A 20,000-nucleotide genomic window follows, 5' to 3' on the forward strand; every position below is an offset into this window, starting at 1 on the left:
CGATGATGATGACGATGTTGCTATAGAGGTCCATTTTGGTTTGGGACTGCGTGACAAGGCTGTACTCTACGCTTCCTGTCATAATGATATCCCGGCGTTAACCAGGCCCGAGAGATACAGACACTTGCAGTGTTGGTCAGGTAATTAGAGCAACACACCCAAAGACGCATCCTTGAAGCGGATGACACTCGACTGTGTGGTCCCAGTCTCCCCATTTAAGCCCACAGCACACTCAACTCTGGGTAGGAGCCGGCCACGGGCTGAAAAACCCACCTCCACTGGGATTCGAACCCGCGTCCTCCCAGCCGTCAGTCCGCGACGCTAACCACTTCGCCACGGCGGCTGGTCTAATTATATTTTAAATTACTGGCAGATTCTCAAGGCCTAACCAGTACATTGTGTTTGTGTGTAGATCACACATCTGCTCCCCTGTGTGTGTGTGTGTGTGTGTGTGTGTGTGTGTGTGTGTGTGTGTGTTTAAAGCAGTTGTGATGTTGCATAACACACAGAGAGGGCTTAGTTGTCTCTGATTCTCTTTGATAGACGTGTTGCTGTAGTTCTACATGCTGTGGTGTTAAAAAAAAAAAAAAAAATCAAAGCACAATATGTACTTTCAGTCACCTGGTTGTTTTGCTAAAGTGCATTTATAGATAAAATGTACTACCGGTCCCATAGCCTTTCACCACCATCAGGGCAGTGAATTCACATCCACTTTGTCTAGGGCTTTCCGGGCAGTGCCCAGTCCTTTCCTTCGCTGTTTGAACATTCCCTGACAAATCAGGTGGAAAAATATAATGTATCATCTTCAGTTCAAACCACCTGCAATGTTGAAGTACTGCTATTTTTTTTATATTACACTGATGAAATCTATCCTTATTGTTGTTCTGTATCACGGACATATTGTCGCACAGTTCTACGCACCGTGGTGCGGTCACTGCAAGCGGCTGGACCCTATCTACAAGGAGGTGGCCAAGAAACTGAGGGGAACTTCGGTCAGTGTGGGCAAAGTGGACGTCACCAAGCACTCGGACATGGCTAAACACTATCAGATAGGGGGCTTCCCCACCATCAAGTTGTGAGTTGTTGTTTTGTTGTTGTTTTATTGTTGTTTATGCTGTGCTATACATAGAGAGACAAGTCAGAAACCTGGAGGGATCTGGTGGCACTCACATAACTTTATGGAGAGGAGGGAGAGAAGATCCACAGAACCAATGGCCTTGCTAAAACAACGCTCCCAGGAACTGTTGAGGGAGGGGGGTGGTAAGGAAAGACAGACAAAAATGACTGACTTTCAGTTTCTCAAGGAGACGTCACTGGGTTTGGACAAATCCGTATGCGCTACACCACATCAACCAGGCGGATGCCTGACCAGCAGCATAACCCAACGCGCTACGTCACTTGAGTGCATGCATATTTTATTTTGAACCTATCAGAGTAGATTCCGTTTACAGAATTTTGCCCGAGGACAGCACTCTTGTTTCTGTAGGTTCTTTTTCAGTGCACCAGGTGTGTGCTGCACACAGGACCTCAGTTTATCGTCTCACCTGAATGACCAGATGCTTTGTTTGATTTTCCAGTCAAACTTGGGAGAAAGGATGAGAGCGAGATTCAAACCCAGACCTCACGGACTCTTCTGTATTGGCAGATGAGCGTTTTAACCATCCTGCCACCTTTTCCCTGTTGTATGTTGGACTGAGAACATTGCAGAATGGGTGGGAAAGCTAGGGAGACCCAGGCTTTATCACACAAGTGTCAGACCTGGAAGAATCTGGTGAACAGTTCTTCTGTGGGGCACTCACATGACTCTGCACATAATTAAGGGAGAAGAAAAAGAGATACGAACACATACAGAAAACAAGAGAGGCAAGGCCTTCAAGACTCACATGTGATACACTTAAAAAAAGAAAAAAATCCAAGCTTTTTATGTATTGAGTATAATTTCAAAATGTAATGTTTAAGATCAGAAAGAGCAGTTTAAAGCAAATTAAGTCCCCTAGCATTAATTACAGAGTAATTTCCCTTTTTTACTATCTGCACCAAAAACATTTGCAAAATAAATAAAACTTCCATGCTGAGCAAAAGAAGTTCCTGTTGGAACAGAAAATGATAATAATGACTGCTCTTGTTGTTGGGTCAGAATATCAGATCAAAGTGCCAAGTTTAGAGAATGCAAAAAATATAAATATAACAGTAAATGCAGTTTGCATATAATTAGGCTTCATTCTTTATTTTTTTGTGCCCATCCCAGAGGTGCAATATTGTTTTAAACAAGATGACTGGAAAGAACTGAATTTTTCCTATTTTTATACCTAATTTGGTGTCAACTGACAAAGTATTTGCAGAGAAAATGTCAATGTTAAAGTTTACCACGGACACACAGACGCACAGACACACACACACACACACACACACTTTGTTTACACAAGTGAGTCAATGAAAGGATTATTGTTCAGAAATTTTTTTGTTAATAGGGAGGGTGTGAAGGCCAGTTTCATCGGGGAGTTTTCGTCGCTTGCAGAGCGAGAAGTTGGTCATATGACATCATGGGCAGCCCACCAACGTAACTGGCTTTTCTGGGTTTGCACTGCCTTTCTTCGGACAATTTTTCGGCAGAGTTTGATCACCATTTTCTTTGCACACACTGAACCAAACAACAAAAACTATGGCGTCAAAAAGGTCTTTAGAACTCAAGACATCTACAGCATTTTAAAAGAAAGCAACACAGTAAGTTCATAACCATACAAAACAAAATAAATGTTTCTTCAATCAAGATCTGGCGTAATAAGATGGCAGAAATAAGATCATATTATCCATGAAACCTTTGCCATGAAACGGAATATATAATATAATAGATCCCATTGGTAGTTGTCCAAAACAATGATTTCCCCTTCCCTCAACTTCACAAAGACATGAAAAATATGTGTGCTGTGCATAAAATGATGCTTCAAAGTGATATTCGGTGCGTCAAGTCTCTCCAATGTCAAATCCAGATGAGGCTGAGTTGAATTTTAAATACCGGTAGATCACTTTAAATACTGAATGGCAGAGATCTGACAAGAAACAGGCTCAGAGTAAACATAGAAGATTAAAGGAAACAATTTGTGTAATTATAAAACCAAACATAGTTTATATACTTGCAAAAGTACTCATAGTAATTGTTCAAAATCTTTTCGTCTGAACAGCGATTTTTATATGATTAAATTTGAGCCTTTATGTGACCTGGAAAATCTGGCAATGGAGCTGTGCATGCTGATGCAGTTCTCTCTAAAAATAATGATTAGTTCCAACAAAAATCCTTTGAAAGTGGGCCTGCACACCCTGCCTCTTGTTTGTTTACCCACAAAACGAATCTATTCATTCGACTGTTTCTGGTTTATAGTGTAACTTAAGTGTTGTATATGTTGCTAATGTCAGCCTCCTTGCCCCAACAGGTGTTGAAATGTTAAAAGTTTCCGGAGTCTTTATCTTACTTGTGTGTGTGTGTGTGTGTGTGTCCATGCAGCATCAAGGGAGACAACGTGTACACACACACTGGGGATCAGACAAAGAACGCCATTCTGCAGTTTGTGGATCGTGCCCAAAAGTGAGTCTCTGTTTCGTCGCCGTTGTGTTGGAGACAGAATTTTCTGATAGTTGACTTTACAATACAATACGAAACAAAATAATACAATGCAACGCAGTACATTATAACAGTGCAATGCAAAACAATACATTCTAACACAATACAGTGATGTACAATACGATTCCATACAGTATATCACAATGCAGTACAATACATTATGACACAATTTGATAAATGCTATACAGTACTGTAAAATAATACAATACAATACAACACAACACAACACAACGCCAACAAACTTACACTACACTACACTACACTACACTACACTACACATTACAATACAATGATACATTATGATACTTTACAAAACCACAATACAGTGCAGTACAGTACAATACAAACACTACAATATATTACAACACAACACAACTGAACATACTGATGCTGTTTTTCTTAGTTTTTATTATTATTATTATTATTTTATTTTTTCAAACACACATCACTTGTATGTCAGTGTGTGTGTGTGTGTGTGTGTGTGTGGATTTGTGTGCTTTCATCAGTGTGTAGTGTGGGGCCTGGATACATTAGTATTTCAGTCGAGAGTTGGGCCTTCTTGTCTGTGAGACTAAATCGTTGCATGTGTGTCCAGGGTTCGAAGTTAGCGGGTGCCCGGGTGCAGATGCTATGAAAAGTTGGCTCGGGCATGTAGATTTTCTGTCGAGAGTGCCCAGTTGGCACTAAAAAAAAACTGATAGAGGTGAAAGAAAATAAATCAAAAGACACAGTAAGAAAGTAAGCTCGAACACGGTCGATCGAAATGTAAAGTGTCGTCTGCTGCAGCTTGTGTCACGGAGCAGCACCTTTGCTTGTGTGCAGTCAGATGTTGACATTCATGGCGCATTAGCGACTTCTTCTTCTTCTTTTGCGTTCACTCGCATGCACACGAGTGGGCTTTTACGTGTATGACCGTTTTTACCCCGCCATGTAGGCAGCCATACTCCGTTTTTGGGGGTGTGCATGCTGGGTATGTTCTTGTTTCCATAACCCACCGAACGCTGACATGGATTACAGGATCTTTAATGTGTGTATTTGATCTTCTGCTTGCATATACACACGAAGGGGGTTCAGGCACTAGCAGGTCTGCACATATGTTGACCTGGGAGATCGTAAAAATCACCACCCTTTACCCACAAGGCGCCGTCACCTGTGATTCGAACGCGGGACCCTCAGATTGACAGTCCAACGCTTTAACCACTCGGCTATTGCGTCCCGTCATTAGCGACTTACAATGTTTCCCATTTTGAATGTTAAAAGAAAGGCTCCCGAAACAATGATGAAAGCTCAGGATGACAAAAAGAATAAACAGCAGGAGTACGAATCAAAGCGCCAGTGTACAATGAAGCCTGGCAGAAAGACTTTCCTTGGTTCATTATATTTTATTATGCTGGCACCCAAAACCACAATTGAACACTCAAATGTTTTGTCCAGAATGCCTGACTGGCACTAAAAAAAACACAAAAAAAACCCAGAGTTAAATTCAAACCCTGGTGTTGTATATATCTGTGTGTGTGAGTGTGTGTGTGTGTGTGTGAGTGTGCGTGTGCACTTGCATGCTTGTGTCAATGTGTGTGCATGTGTGGTTTGTGCGGGTTCGCTGAGCGTGTCGCATTTCGTTCTTCTTTTTATTTCAGTCATTTCCCTTCTGCGTGTCGTTTCCTTCACTATATTTAAGTGTATTTGAATGGATTTAAAGTGAATTTTTTTGTTGTTTTTTTTTTTTTATTCCATCTTCTATTTGATTTATATGTTGATGATTTACACAAACCTAGGATAGGCTCTCAAGGACTGATCAGCACAGTGGGTTTGTACAGAGTTCATGCATCTGCTGCTGCATCTGATTTATTATTTATTTTTTTTAATGCAGTAGATGTGGTGTAGCTTAATATATATGGATCTGGATGCATTGTTGTGACACCTCCTGGAAACTGAAAGTGAAACTGTTGTTGCAGACTCCCCGTGCAGTGGCTGAGTAGTACAGGGAAGTTCCTGGAAACTGAAAGTGAAACTGTTGTTGCAGACCCCCCCTGTGCAGTGGCTGAGCAGCACAGGGAAGTTCCTGGAAACTGAAAGTGAAACTGTTGTTGCAGACCCTCCATGCAGTGGCTGAGCAGCACAGGGAAGTTCCTGGAAACTGAAAGTGAAACTGTTGTTGCAGACCCCCCCGTGCAGTGGCTGAGTAGTACAGGGAAGTTCCCGGAAACTGAAAGTGAAACTGTTGTTGCAGACCCCCCGTGCAGTGGCTGAGTAGTACAGGGAAGTTCCTGGAAACTGAAAGTGAAACTGTTGTTGCAGACCCCCCGTGCAGTGGCTGAGCAGCACAGGGAAGTTCCTGGAAACTGAAAGTGAAACTGTTGTTGCAGACCCCCCGTGCAGTGGCTGAGTAGACAGGGAAGTTCCCGGAAACTGAAAGTGAAACTGTTGTTGCAGACCCCCCGTGCAGTGGCTGAGCAGCACAGGGAAGTTCCTGGAGACCAAGAGTCTGCACAGCGATGAAGTCTTCTTTATCTACGTCGGTGAGCAGCAGAGTGGGCTCTATGTAAGTTTTTTTCTGTTTTTTTTCCCATGCAGTGAAATTTATATTTGACAAGAAAACATGTAATCAAATTGTGTAATCAAATTCCACATCAAGGTGATCAAAATCACCAGAATATGTAATCAAAATCTCAAAAATACCCAGTCAGTTTCCATCAAAAAGCAGTAGAACCTAGTTCAAAGAGTGTACATAACACTGATAACCACTGAGCAGAAGTTATATTATTCATAAGTTGCAGGGATTTTAAAATTTTGCATACCCACCTTCCCAAAATACTCCTCCCCCCCACCCACACCCCTCCCCCCCCCCCACACATGTAAGTTTCTGTAGTGGTGGTGCGTGGGTATGACTGTGTATGAAGGACTTGGAATGAGCGGTGTGTGGGAGTAAAGCCACTGAAGTGATGCGGATGATGGGGCAGCAAAAGAAAGAAAATAAAGGAAAAGAAAAGGAAAAAAGTCTGTTGTCTGAGTCTCCTTGTTTTTGAAAGAATTTAAAGTCAGTCTCAAGACACACTTATTTTGCCATGTGTTTTTAAAGTTGGTCTCAAGACACACTTATTTTGCCATGTGTATTTAAAGTTAGTCTCAAGCCACACTCATTTTGCCATGTGTATTTAAAGTCAGTCTCAAGACACACTTATTTTGCCAAACATCCTCTGAGTTAGGTTGTGTGTTTATGTGTTTGTGGATGGCTGTTTTGAGTGTGTATGGTATCTGTGTGAAACGAATGGTTAATGCGTGAATGGAATGGACACAGCAGTTGAGTGCAAAATAGTCTCAAAGGAAGTATAACAACTGTTTTCAGGATAAGTCTGGTGAACATTTTCAGGAAAAATACTACGCTGCTGCTGATTCCATGCTTATCCAAGGCAGCTTCTACGGCGGGAAGAAACGTGTTGTGGAGGTGAGTCAGAATGGCACAGGTGAGGAGGAGGAGGAGGAGGAATTTGTTTAACGTCCCCATCACACGTGTCAGTGACTGAAGACATTTTGTTAGAGTATTGATATGTACATTTGAGTTAGGGCACTGGTGATTATTGTGCATGGTGAATCTTTTTATCTATTTATTATATTTTGATGCAGTTACTTGTTTATTTATTTTATTTTATTTATTTTATTTCCAGTCAGGTTAATGTTTTTATACACACCACATATGGTAGGCTCTCAAGGTGGTGTGGTTATGAGTAGGTGACAGCCTGTAGTGACCACTGTACTGAGAGCCTGTAGTGACCACTGTACTCACAGCCTGTAGTGACCACTGTACTGAGAGCCTGTAGTGACACAGCCTGTAGTGACCACTGTACTGAGAGCCTGTAGTGACACAGCCTGTAGTGACCACTGTACTGAGAGCCTGTAGTGACACAGCCTGTAGTGACCACTGTACTGAGAGCCTGTAGTGACACAGCCTGTAGTGACCACTGTACTGAGAGCCTGTAGTGACCACTGTACTGAGAGCCTGTAGTGACCACTGTACTCACAGCCTGTAGTGACCACTGTACTGACAGCCTGTAGTGACCACTGTACTGATAGCCTGTAGTGACCACTGTCCTCAGCCTGTAGTGACCACTGTACTGACAGCCTGTAGTGACCACTGTACTGAGAGCCTGTAGTGACCACTGTACTCAGCCTGTAGTGACCACTGTACTGAGAGCCTGTAGTGACCACTGTACTCACAGCCTGTAGTGACCACTGTACTCACAGCCTGTAGTGATCACTGTTGTGACCACTGTACTCACAGCCTGTAGTGATCACTGTTGTGACCATTGTACTCACAGCCTGTAGTGATCACTGTAGTGACCACTGTACTCACAGCCTGTAGTGACCACTGTCCTCACAGCCTGTAGTGACCACTGCCCTCACAGCCTGGATTATCTGCAGTCAGCTTCAGATGTGCCCTGTTTGGTGCGTCCCAGATTCAGACGCTCCACAGTTGACTGTCGCTCTTTGTCTTTCTCTGGACCTTACAGGTGGAAGGAGCTCCCCCTTCTGCTTTGTCAGATCTCTGCACTCGGCTCTTTCTTCAAGTCAGGCTTTGAAACCTGTACCTTTTCCACATAAGTCTCCAACCCTCTCTTTTTCCCTCAACGGTCTCTCTAGCTTTCTGTTTTTATGTATTTAAAAAAAACAAACCTCGAACAGTGTTGTCTTTCATCCATGTGAATGAATTATGCCTGCATGTGAATCACTGGTGTGAAAGTGCTGTCATTGTCTGTGCCCACTGTTAACCCTGTGACTGCTGCTGACCAATACTGTCATCAGTGGAAGGCTTTGCCGGAGGAAAGATTGAGGCTACAGGTCAGGGTGTTGGTCACCATTCTTTATTTGAACTCCTTTCTCCGGGGACTGTGTTCCTTTTTGTTCAGCAAAATGAATAACACCACTTAAAAGTACACAAGAAGTATTTCTTGCACTTTTAACTCACACCGGATGAATAGTTTTCTCCCTTGCTTTCCCTGACAGATGACCCATTTGTTAGGGTTAGGAAAAAAATCACAAAAAATACAAAACACAGAGTAACTGAATGAAACTCCCTGTACTTGACCCACTGACCCCTCTCCTCATGTCGCGTGTATGCCCACCCCCCTCCCTCTCTTCACAGCCCTCAGAAGCTGAGTCACTGTCAGTATCTTCTTGCTTGGTAACTTTCTTCACTGCACATGCTTTATTCAATGTCTTCATCATCCTCGTCGATGTCATAACCTTCTGTTTGAAGCATTTCAGTCACTTCAGCAGCAGTGAAAAGCCACTGTTGCGATCTAGTTTGCTCAAAAAATTTCCACTGGTATCGTCTGCGACACAATTTTTGATACGTATGCAGAATAACTTGTCATGTGTGGTACCAAGGTCAATGGCTGGCCAGCGAGTGTATAGTTATGGAACCTCATGAAGAAACTTTCCATTTGACCCTTGACATGTTCGCAATGCCCGATGTAGCTGCGATTTTTATGCTACCCCATGAGGAAAACGTGGAAAAAAAATTTAATTGTCCAGAACGCTACCTAATGTCGGGAACACTATAGCGTTCCATCGTTTGGAGTGAGTTAAACTGTTGATGCCACACTGATCTCGTTTCACCTAGGTTCAGCAGTCAAGGGGTTAAGTGCTGTATTATACAGATAGTTTGATAACTTACGGATGATAGTGCAGTAGCATTGTTGGTGGTGATATATGTATTGATAGACTGCTTTCCCCCATGATCAGGATTTTCAATTTTGCTGCCACTTTTTTTCTGTTTTGTTATTGAAGTCATTAAACTAACCCTTAGCGGAGTCCCTTAGGCGTTGGGACTTGTGATCCAGTGTTCACCAGTGATCAGGGTTTGTGGCTCCATTTCGGTGCAGTGTTGTATCCTGGGGATAGGCACTTTACTCCCCGTTTTTCTCTCTCCACCCGGGTGTGAATGGGTACCTGACTGGTCGGGGAAAGTATCTCTCTCCACCTGGGTGTGAACGGGTACCTGACTGGTCGGGGAAAGTATCTCTCTCCACCTGGGTGTGAACGGGTACCTGACTGGTCAGGGAAAGTATCTCTCTCCACCTGGGTGTGAACGGGTACCTGACTGGTCGGGGAAAGTATCTCTCTCCACCTGGGTGAGCGGTCATGCTTGTATGGGAAGATTTCCCCCCGTGTGGATGGTTAGTGCCTGTATGGCGGAAGTATCATGTTCCCGGTGTAATGAGTTCTGACTGTCGATGGGATCAGTATTACTTTCACCTGGTGAAATGGATACACGTGAGTGGTGTGGAAAGTTTTTGACACGCTTACGGGAAGGGTAACCAATACTGGTTCGGAAAAGTCTTCTATATACGCGTGTGAACGTTTCTTAATTTTTCTGTCGAAATATCTTTATCTCCCAACCGGTAGTGAAGTACCTGACTGGTCTTGATAGTATCTTCACCGACCTGGTGTGAAATCGACCTGCTTCGGGGAAAGTCTTCCTTCAGTCGCCACCCATGTTGAATAAAAAAAATATACTGTAGAATAGTATTCTTCTCCCCCTGTTAACGGGTCTGATATTTGTGAAGTATCTGCTACTGCACCTGTGGTTAGTCACGGGTCCATGATGGGTCGGGAATATAATGGATTATCTCTCAAGTTGAATTTTACTTAATATTAAATGAAAAAATTCTGCTCATTCACAAGGCTGTCAACAGGATAAGTGGTGGGAGAAAATGAATAGCTCTTCACACCTTTGGGGTATAATTGGTATTATATGTCGGCCATACAAGTAACCTTAATCTTCTCTCCTACCAGAGATTGAAAGTACCTGACATAACAGGAAAATATCACTCTCCAACTCCAGAATTAACGAGTTACACTGTACTGGTCGGGAAAGTACACCCCACCCCGTGTAAAGTGGTACCGACTGTGTGAAAGTGATCTCATCCACCCAGGTAAAAAGTACCCGACGTCAGGGAAAGTACTCTCTCATCCACCCGTGTGAACGGTACCTACAGGTCGGGAAAGTATCTCTCTCCACCTGGTGTGAACGGTACCTGACTGGTCGAGAAAAGTATCTCTCTCCACCCTGGGGTGAACGGTACCTGACTGTCGGGAAACTATCTCTCTCCACCCGGGTGTGAACGGGTACCTGACTGGTCGGGGACAGTATCTCTCTCCACCTGGGTGTGAACGGGTACCTCACTGGTCGGGGAAAGTATCTCTCTCCACCCGGGTGTGAACGAGTACGTGACTGGTCGGGGACAGTATCTCTCTCCACCTGGGTGTGGAACGGGTACCTGACTGGTCGGGGAAAGTATCTCTCCACCTGGGTGTGAACGGGTACCTGACTGGTCGGGGAAAGTATCTCTCTCCACCCGGGTGTGAATGGGTACCTGACTGGTCGGGGACAGTATCTCTCTCCACCCGGGTGTGAACGGGTACCTGACTGGTCGGGGAAAGTATCTCTCTCCACCCGGGTGTGAACGGGTACCTGACTGGTCGGGGACAGTATCTCTCTCCACCTGGGTGTGAACGGGTACCTGACTGGTCGGGGACAGTATAAACAGCAGCAGGAGAGGGTTGGGCCCCACACAGTGGATATGAGTTCAGTGCTTGTATGGCATGAGTTCAGTGCCTGTATGGCATGAGTTCAGTGCCTGTATGGCATGCTTGTATGGCATGAGTTCAGTGCCTGTATGGCATGAGTTCAGTGTTCAGTGCTTGTATGGCATGAGTTCAGTGCCTGTATGGCATGAGTTCAGTGCTTGTATGGCATGAGTTCAGTGTTCAGTGCTTGTATGGCATGAGTTCAGTGCCTGTATGGCATGAGTTCAGTGCTTGTATGGCATGAGTTCAGTGTTCAGTGCTTGTATGGCATGAGTTCAGTGCCTGTATGGCATGAGTTCAGTGCCTGTATGGCTGAAAAATGCTGTGGGATCTAAATTATTAGTATTTTCAAAACTGTGAAATAAGATAATTTTCAGCTGTGGTGGTGATGATTTTGCGAAGTGTTTTTGGACAGGACTTACGGACGGAGCGTGAACCAGCAATCCTGGTTTTCAAGGACAAAGTCTTCTATGAATATCTGCGTGAGTAACTGCTTTCTCTTTAATTTTTTTTTCCTGTCATATATATTCATTTATATACTTCAACTTTTACGTTTTTCTGCTTTAAGTGATATAAGTATTTCTCATGTGCGTATTGTATTGTAATGCTTTTTGTCACAACAGATTTCTTTCAGGCTGCTCTCCCCAGGGAGAGTCTGTCGCTTCAGTGTAGCGCCACCCATATGTATATATTAAAAAAAAATATATATATATATATATTTTTTCCCCTTATTTCTCTGTCTTAGGTTTGTTGCTGTGAGTTATTTTATGTGCATTAAATGCATGCTACAATAGAACCTTGTTTGTTAGTTCACTGGGCCCCAGTGCTATGGAGGTAGAGCGCAATATGAATTGGATTTAATTCATTTCAAAAGACTTTATTGTCTGCTTCAAATAATTAAAATGAAAAAAAAAATTCTTTGGGCTCATTCAAATGCTTTCAACAGATAAGTGGTGAAGAAATAAATGAATAGCTGGTTTACACTTACTTGGATAATAATATTGTATTTTTATATAGCGCTATAATACAAGCATAAGCAAGCTCTAAGCGCTTTACAATCCAGTACCTAAAGTCAAACAAGAAAGCATATAAAAAGTAGCGGAAACATAAAACAGAATCATTAATATTATAAAAACACAATGCATAAAACTCACAAAGTAACATACTATCAATACTACAACTGTTACACTCCAACACTCACACTAACACACACGCACAGACACACACATAATTAAACTGCTGAGATGACAGCAATTTTTATGCTGTGTGCATATCAATCATCAGCCAAGATAAAAAGAACAACATTCAGGTAAGAAAAATGTAACTTTCTAAGGCTCACCACCAGCATCTGAAAAGTCTAAAAATAAACAAAGCTAAAGCTGCAGCTAAGATAATGAACATGTAGTAATCCCCCCACACCTCCCCATCCCACCCCTCCGGAACCTTGTGCCCATACATGCCACACACATGCTTGCATTTGTAGGTGTGTGTGTGTGCACACATTTGCATGCACATAAACATACACATGTTGAGTGATGGCTTAGAGGTAACGCGTCCGCCTAGGAAGCGAGAGAATCTGAGTGCGCTGGTTCGAATCACGGCTCAGCCGCCGATATTTTCTCCCCCTCCACTAGACCTTGAGTGGTGGTCTGGACGCTAGTCATTCGGATGAGACGATAAACCGAGGTCCCGTGTGCAGCATGCACTTAGCGCACGTAAAAGAACCCACGGCAACAAAAGGGTTGTTCCCGGCAAAATTCTTTGGAAAAATCCACTGCGATAGGAAAAACCAATAAAACTGCACGCAGGAAAAAATACAAAAAAAATGGGTGGCGCTGTAGTGTAGCGACGCGCTCTCCCTGGGGAGAGCAGCCTGAATTTCACACAGAGAAATCTGTTGTGATAAAAAGAAATACAAATACAAATACAAATACATGTCTACCCTCTCTCCCGTTTTTGCATGTATAAACACTCACAGACAGTGAGACACACATACACATGGCTGCAGAGAAGTATCCATCGTGCCCTCCCCTGTACACCCACCCTCATTATTATTGTTGTTATTGTTATTATCCAGTGAGAACTATGAGCTATGAGTTGTCGGAATATGGCAGAGAGACTTGGATGAGTAGTCATCATCATCATCATCGTTATTATTTTTTTGCTAGCATCCATTGAGAATGGCAGGGTGTCAAAAGTCAGCACAGAGATAATGGATGAGGCGTGATCTTCATTACTATTATTGTTATTATTATTTTTTTTTTCATTGTCAAAGAGGCGCCATAGAATCAGGTGTTAGATTTCTGATCCAGTGTTGACCAGTGATCAGGGTTTGAGGCTGATGTTAGATTTCTGATCCAGTGTTGACCAGTGATCACGGTTTGAGGTTCATGTTAGATTTCTGATCCAGTGTTGACCAGTGATCACGGTTTGAGGTTCATGTTAGATTTCTGATCCAGTGTTGACCAGTGATCAGGGTTTGAGGTTCATGTTAGATTTCTGATCCAGTGTTGACCAAGTGATTAGGGTTTGAGGTTCATGTTAGATTTTCTGATCCAGTGTTGACCAAGTGATCAGGGTTTGAGGTTCATGTTAGATTTCTGATCCAGTGTTGACCAAGTGATTAGGGTTTGAGGTTCATGTTAGATTTCTGATCCAGTGTTGACCAGTGATCAGGGTTTGAGGTTCATGTTAGATTTCTGATCCAGTGTTGACCAAGTGATTAGGGTTTGAGGTTCATGTTAGATTTCTGATCCAGTGTTGACCAGTGATCAGGGTTTGAGGTTCATGTTAGATTTTCTGATCCAGTGTTGACCAAGTGATTAGGGTTTGAGGTTCATGTTAGATTTCTGATCCAGTGTTGACCAAGTGATCAGGGTTTGAGGTTCATGTTAGATTTCTGATCCAGTGTTGACCAGTGATCACAGTTTGAGGTTCATGTTAGATTTCTGATCCAGTGTTGACCAGTGATCACGGTTTGAGGTTCATGTTAGATTTCTGATCCAGTGTTTACCAGTGATCAGGGTTTGAGGTTCATGTTAGATTTCTGATCCAGTGTTTACCAGTGATCACAGTTTGAGGTTCATGTTAGATTTTCTGATCCAGTGTTGACCAGTGATCAGGGTTTGAGGTTCATGTTAGATTTCTGATCCAGTGTTGACCAAGTGATTAGGGTTTGAGGTTCATGTTAGATTTCTGATCCAGTGTTGACCAGTGATCAGGGTTTGAGGTTCATGTTAGATTTCTGATCCAGTGTTGACCAAGTGATTAGGGATCAAAGCCCCGTTTCGGCGTGGTGTTGTGTCCTTGGGAAAGGCACTCTACTTTGATTTCCTCACTCCACCCTGGTGTGAATTGGTACCTGACTTCAGGTGAGGAAGGTTAAAACGGCGCCGGAGAGGAAAGGATTGGGCCCTGCCTTCCTTCGCCTGGTCCTAGACACAGTGGATGTGAAGGCCCTGCCTTCCTTCGCCTGGTCCTAGACACAGCAGATGTGAAATCACTGCTTTCCTTTGCCTAGCCCTAGACACAGTGGATGTGAAATCACTGCCTTCCTTTGCCTAGTCCTAGACACAGTGGATGTGAAATCACTGCCTTCCTTTGCCTGGCCCTAGACACAGTGGATGTGAAATCACTGCCTTCCTTTGCCTAGTCCTAGACACAGTGGATGTGAAATCACTGCCTTCCTTTGCCTGGCCCTAGACACAGTGGATGTGAAATCACTGTCTTTCTTTGCCTGGCCCTGGACACAGTGGATGTGAAATCACTGCCTTCCTTCACCTGGCCCTAGACACAGTGGATGTGAAATCACTGCCTTCCTTCACCTGGCCCTAGACACAGTGGATGTGAAATCAGTGCCTTCCTTTGCCTAGCCCTAGACACAGTGGATGTGAAACCACTGCCCTAAGGCTGTAAAAGGCGAAGGGATGTTTAACTCACTTAGTTCTGCCAGTTAACTCCCCTGACTTTCCCCACAGATGACCCATTTGTATGCGTAAGAAATAAAATCGCCAAAAAAACAAATGTTAGAATTTATGAACTGAAAACTTCCAGACTGTTCAGAAAAATAGTGAGTTAGTTGGGGGCAAAATATAAAACTTTCTCCCTTCTCATGCTATGAAACAGTGAGATCATGAAAGTATCCATATATTTAGTTTGAAATTTGCTTATCCTGATGATTTGTAAACGAATCCAGGAAAGCACACAGAGTTTGAAAAAGATTAGATTCAGAATGTTACGTAGCCATGATAGGGCCCCTTTGTCTAATTCTGTTGTCTGCCTTGTGACTGAGACGAAACGGGGTCAGACGCCATTGCCGACACGCACTGTTCATGTGAACCAGTCATCGTGAAAATAGCACTCCTGTTTGCGAGCACAGCAACACCCACTGCATTTATTGGTCGCAGTGGTGAGTGGAAAGATCAGTTAAGATATTCTTAGCTCATAGCATCATGCAGATTAGATGCCACTCCAAAAATTCAAAACTATCTGAAACCCTGATTGGGGTCCTTTGTCTGGAGTGAGTTAACCCCAGCCTTCAGGTATTATTAGTGATGACTGTGCTTGCAGCACGAGAGAACGAGGAGGTGAGCAAGGACAACATAGAAACTTGGATGAGGAATGAGTTAACCCCAGCCTTCAGGTATTATTAGTGATGACTGTGCTTGCAGCACGAGAGAACGAGGAGGTGAGCAAGGACAACATAGAGACTTGGATGAGGAATGAGTTAACCCCAGCCTTCAGGTATTATTAGTGATGACTGTGCTTGCAGCATGAGAGAACGAGGAGGTGAGCAAGGACAACATAGAGACGTGGATGAGGAGTGAGTTAACCCCAGCCTTCAGGTATTATTAGTGATGACTGTGCTTGCAGCACGAGAGAACGAGGAGGTGAGCAAGGACAACATAGAGACTTGGATGAGGAGTGAGTTAACCCCAGCCTTCAGGTATTATTAGTGATGACTGTGCTTGCAGCACGAGAGAACGAGGAGGTGAGCAAGGCCAGCATGGAGATGTGGATGAGGAGTGAGTTAACCCCAGCCTTCAGGTATTATTAGTGATGACTGTGCTTGCAGCACGAGAGAACGAGGAGGTGAGCAAGGACAACATAGAGACTTGGATGAGGAGTGAGTTAACCCCAGCCTTCAGGTATTATTAGTGATGACTGTGCTTGCAGCACGAGAGAACGAGGAGGTGAGCAAGGACAACATAGAGACTTGGATGAGGAGTGAGTTAACCCCAGCCTTCAGGTATTATTAGTGATGACTGTGCTTGCAGCACGAGAGAACGAGGAGGTGAGCAAGGACAACATAGAGACTTGGATGAGGAGTGAGTTAACCCCAGCCTTCAGGTATTATTAGTGATGACTGTGCTTGCAGCACGAGAGAACGAGGAGGTGAGCAAGGACAGCATAGAGACTTGGATGAGGAGTGAGTTAACCCCAGCCTTCAGGTATTATTAGTGATGACTGTGCTTGCAGCACGAGAGAACGAGGAGGTGAGCAAGGACAACATAGAGACTTGGATGAGGAATGAGTTAACCCCAGCCTTCAGGTATTATTAGTGATGACTGTGCTTGCAGCACGAGAGAACGAGGAGGTGAGCAAAGACAGCATGGAAATGTGGATGAGGAATGAGTTAACCCCAGCCTTCAGGTATTATTAGTGATGACTGTGCTTGCAGCACGAGAGAACGAGGAGGTGAGCAAGGACAACATAGAGACATGGATGAGGAATGAGTTAACCCCAGCCTTCAGGTATTATTAGTGATGACTGTGCTTGCAGCACGAGAGAACGAGGAGGTGAGCAAGGACAGCATAGAGACATGGATGAGGAGTGAGTTAACCCCAGCCTTCAGGTATTATTAGTGATGACTGTGCTTGCAGCACGAGAGAACGAGGAGGTGAGCAAGGACAGCATAGAGACATGGATGAGGAGCGAGCGACACACGGCGTTCCCCGAGGCCAGCGCCAGAACCCTGTTCCAGCTGGTGGACAGCAAGAAGTACCTGGTCCTGGTGGTCATTGACCCCTCCGTCCACGTCAGGATGGACGTCAACAACCGGTCAGTGCTTTTGCTTTTGTCTTGTGGGGGTGTCCGTTTGCTGTTGTTGTTGTTGTTGTTTTGTTAATGTCTTTTCAATTTGTGTGTGTGAGTATGCACATGTGTGTGTGTGTGTGGTGGATGATGGTCATTGACGATCACTCTGTCCATGTCAGGATGGTGATCAGTCAGTGTTGTGGGTGGTTGTTGGGGGTGTGTGTGTGTGTGTGTGGAGGGAGGTTATGAGGTGTTGTGTGGGAATGTGGGCCATCATTAACCCCGCCATCTGCTTCAGTATGGATGTCAGTAGCAGTTGAGTACTGCGTGTGGGGTGTGTGGGTGGGTGTGGGTGGGAATGATGGTGTATGTGTGTGTGTGTGTGTGTGTGTGTGTGTGTGTGGAGGGGTGTATTTTGTGGGTGTGGATGTGTGTGGGTGTTGTTCTTGTGTGTTTGAGAATGTGTATGGAGGGGGTGTTTGAGGGTATCATGTGTGTTTGCGGGGGGTGGGGTGGTGTGTTTGTACGTGTGTGTGTGTGTGTGTGTGTGTGTGTGAAAACTCCTTCACAGTTCCCCATACCTTTGTCAGCTCAGGGAAGGGAAGTAATTTGAGTGCACTTGACCAGTATTGGCTCAGTCACAGTTATCTCTCTTCAGAGCTGACACGGTGTCCTGGGTTGACGGTGCAAATTGTGTTTGTGTTGTACATTTTCTGCAACAAGGGAAGGGAATGGTTGTGACTGGTCTCTTCACTACTGTCATGTAACTGCTCAGGAATGTCCCTTCTCTCTTCCAGTTGCAACAGATGGGCATGGGGAGGGTGGGAGAGTGGTTTGGGGAGGAGGTGGAGGCGGTGGGGGGTGGGGGTGGGGTCGGGGTGTGGAAAGGTCACATGTTCATTCCTGCAACACACACACACACACACACACACACACACACACACACACACACACACACACACACACACACTCACTCACTCACTCACACACACACATGCAGGCGCATACACACAGACAGACACAAACACAAACTCACACACACATATCTACACCCCTCCCACCTCCCCCCAACCCCCCCCCCCCCCCGCCCCCCCCCCCCCCACACACACACAATGGCCACCAATCCAGCAACCAATCTAGTGGAATGACAGAACAAAAGAATATCAACGGCAGTGAAAATATGTGACTTTATCACCCTGTCATTTTTTTCTCTCTCAGTTTATTAATCATTGTCCTTCAAACAAAGTTGCCTTGTTTTCCTGTCTTGCTTTTGCTTTTGTTCACAGGTCCTTCTGATGTCATGCTGTGTATGTGTGTTTGTTGAGTGCTATGCCGAGTGGTTAAAGCGTTGGACTTTCAATCTGAGGGTCCCGGGTTCGAATCACGGTGACGGCGCCTGGTGGGTAAAGGGTGGAGATTTTTCCGATCTCCCAGGTCAACATGTGTGCAGACCTGCTAGTGCCTGAACCCCCTTCGTGTGTAAATGTATGCAGAAGAACAAATGCGCACGTTAAAGATCCTGCAATCCATGTCAGCGTTCGGTGGGTTATGGAAACAAGAACATACCCAGCATGCACACCCCCGAAAGCGGAGTATGGCTGCCTACATAAAAACGGTCATGCACGTAAAAGCCCACTTGTGTACATGCGAGTGAACGTGGGAGTTGCAGCCCATGAATGCAGAAGAAGAAGAAGAAGTTGAGTGCTATGTTTGTGGATGTTGGAAAATAGATAAATATCCACATGTCCTTCTATTGTAAAGCCATGCATTGAATCTGAATCATTTTGTGCTATGTTTGTGTGTATTAAGAAAATGAAAGAAGAAGAAGAGAAAAGAAAGTTCATGTGTCCTTCTGTTGTGCATTGTATTTGCATTGTTTAATGCTATGTTTGTGTATAATGAAAAAAAAAAAAAAAAAAAAGGAAAAAAAAATCTCACTTCCTTCTGATGTTATGCATTGTGTCTGTATTGTTTCATGCTATGTTTGTGTTTATTGTAATAGAAAAAAAGTTCATATGTCCCTCTAATGTCATGCACTATTTGTACTTTTTTTATTTTTAGTACCATGTTTGAGTTTGATTATATTGTTGAAAAACAAATTCACATGTCCTTGAAATATCATGCGCTATCTGTATTGTTCAGTACTTTTTTGTGTATATTGTCCAAAAAAAAAAAGAAAAAAAAAAAAGTTCACGCATACTTATAATATCATGCACTGTATCTATATTGCTTACTGCTGTGTTTGTGTATTTTATTGTAAAAAAAAAAAAAAAAAGATAAAAAAAAAGTTCACGGCCTCCTGTCATGCATTGTATTTGTATTTGTTTAGTGCTATGTTTGTATATATTGTTAAGAAAAGGGAAAAAAAGAATGAAATATTTGATAAAAAGAAAATTGAAGAGAGCTTTAATTTGCTTGCTTTGTGTTTTTGAGTTCTTTGTGTTTCTGTAATGTTTTTTGCTTTCTTATCTTTTCTGTTTTTTTATTCTATTATTTCATCTTCCATGCCCTCAGTGGCACACACACACACCACACACACACACACACACACACACACACACACACACACACATGCACAGTGTCATCACATCAGAATAGAAAAAAATGAATTTCCAGAACCTGCAGAATCCAATTTTTTTTAAGCATGCAAAAGAAGCTATAGGAACAAGAGAACTGTCCCTTGCAGAAAATAGTAAAATATCAGATATGTGTGAGTGTGTAGGTGTGCATAAAAGAGTTTGTGTGGATAAGGTTT

At 43.7% G+C, this 20,000-nt stretch overlaps 1 protein-coding gene across 1 annotated transcript in view; it reads left to right on the plus strand.

Annotated features, from left to right (window-relative positions):
- Window positions 1-20,000, plus strand: part of LOC143300822 (protein disulfide-isomerase TMX3-like) — a 137,721-nt gene that overhangs the window by 10,360 nt on the left and 107,361 nt on the right. The window contains exons 4-9 of the mRNA XM_076614753.1: window positions 912-1,075; window positions 3,503-3,583; window positions 6,053-6,161; window positions 6,990-7,064; window positions 11,625-11,691; window positions 17,092-17,269. Coding sequence (XP_076470868.1) covers window positions 912-1,075; window positions 3,503-3,583; window positions 6,053-6,161; window positions 6,990-7,064; window positions 11,625-11,691; window positions 17,092-17,269 — 674 coding nt within the window. The remainder of the gene's footprint in view (window positions 1-911; window positions 1,076-3,502; window positions 3,584-6,052; window positions 6,162-6,989; window positions 7,065-11,624; window positions 11,692-17,091; window positions 17,270-20,000) is intronic.

This window comes from Babylonia areolata, chromosome 26, assembly GCF_041734735.1.
Source record: "Babylonia areolata isolate BAREFJ2019XMU chromosome 26, ASM4173473v1, whole genome shotgun sequence".
Lineage (NCBI taxonomy): Eukaryota > Metazoa > Mollusca > Gastropoda > Neogastropoda > Buccinidae > Babylonia > Babylonia areolata.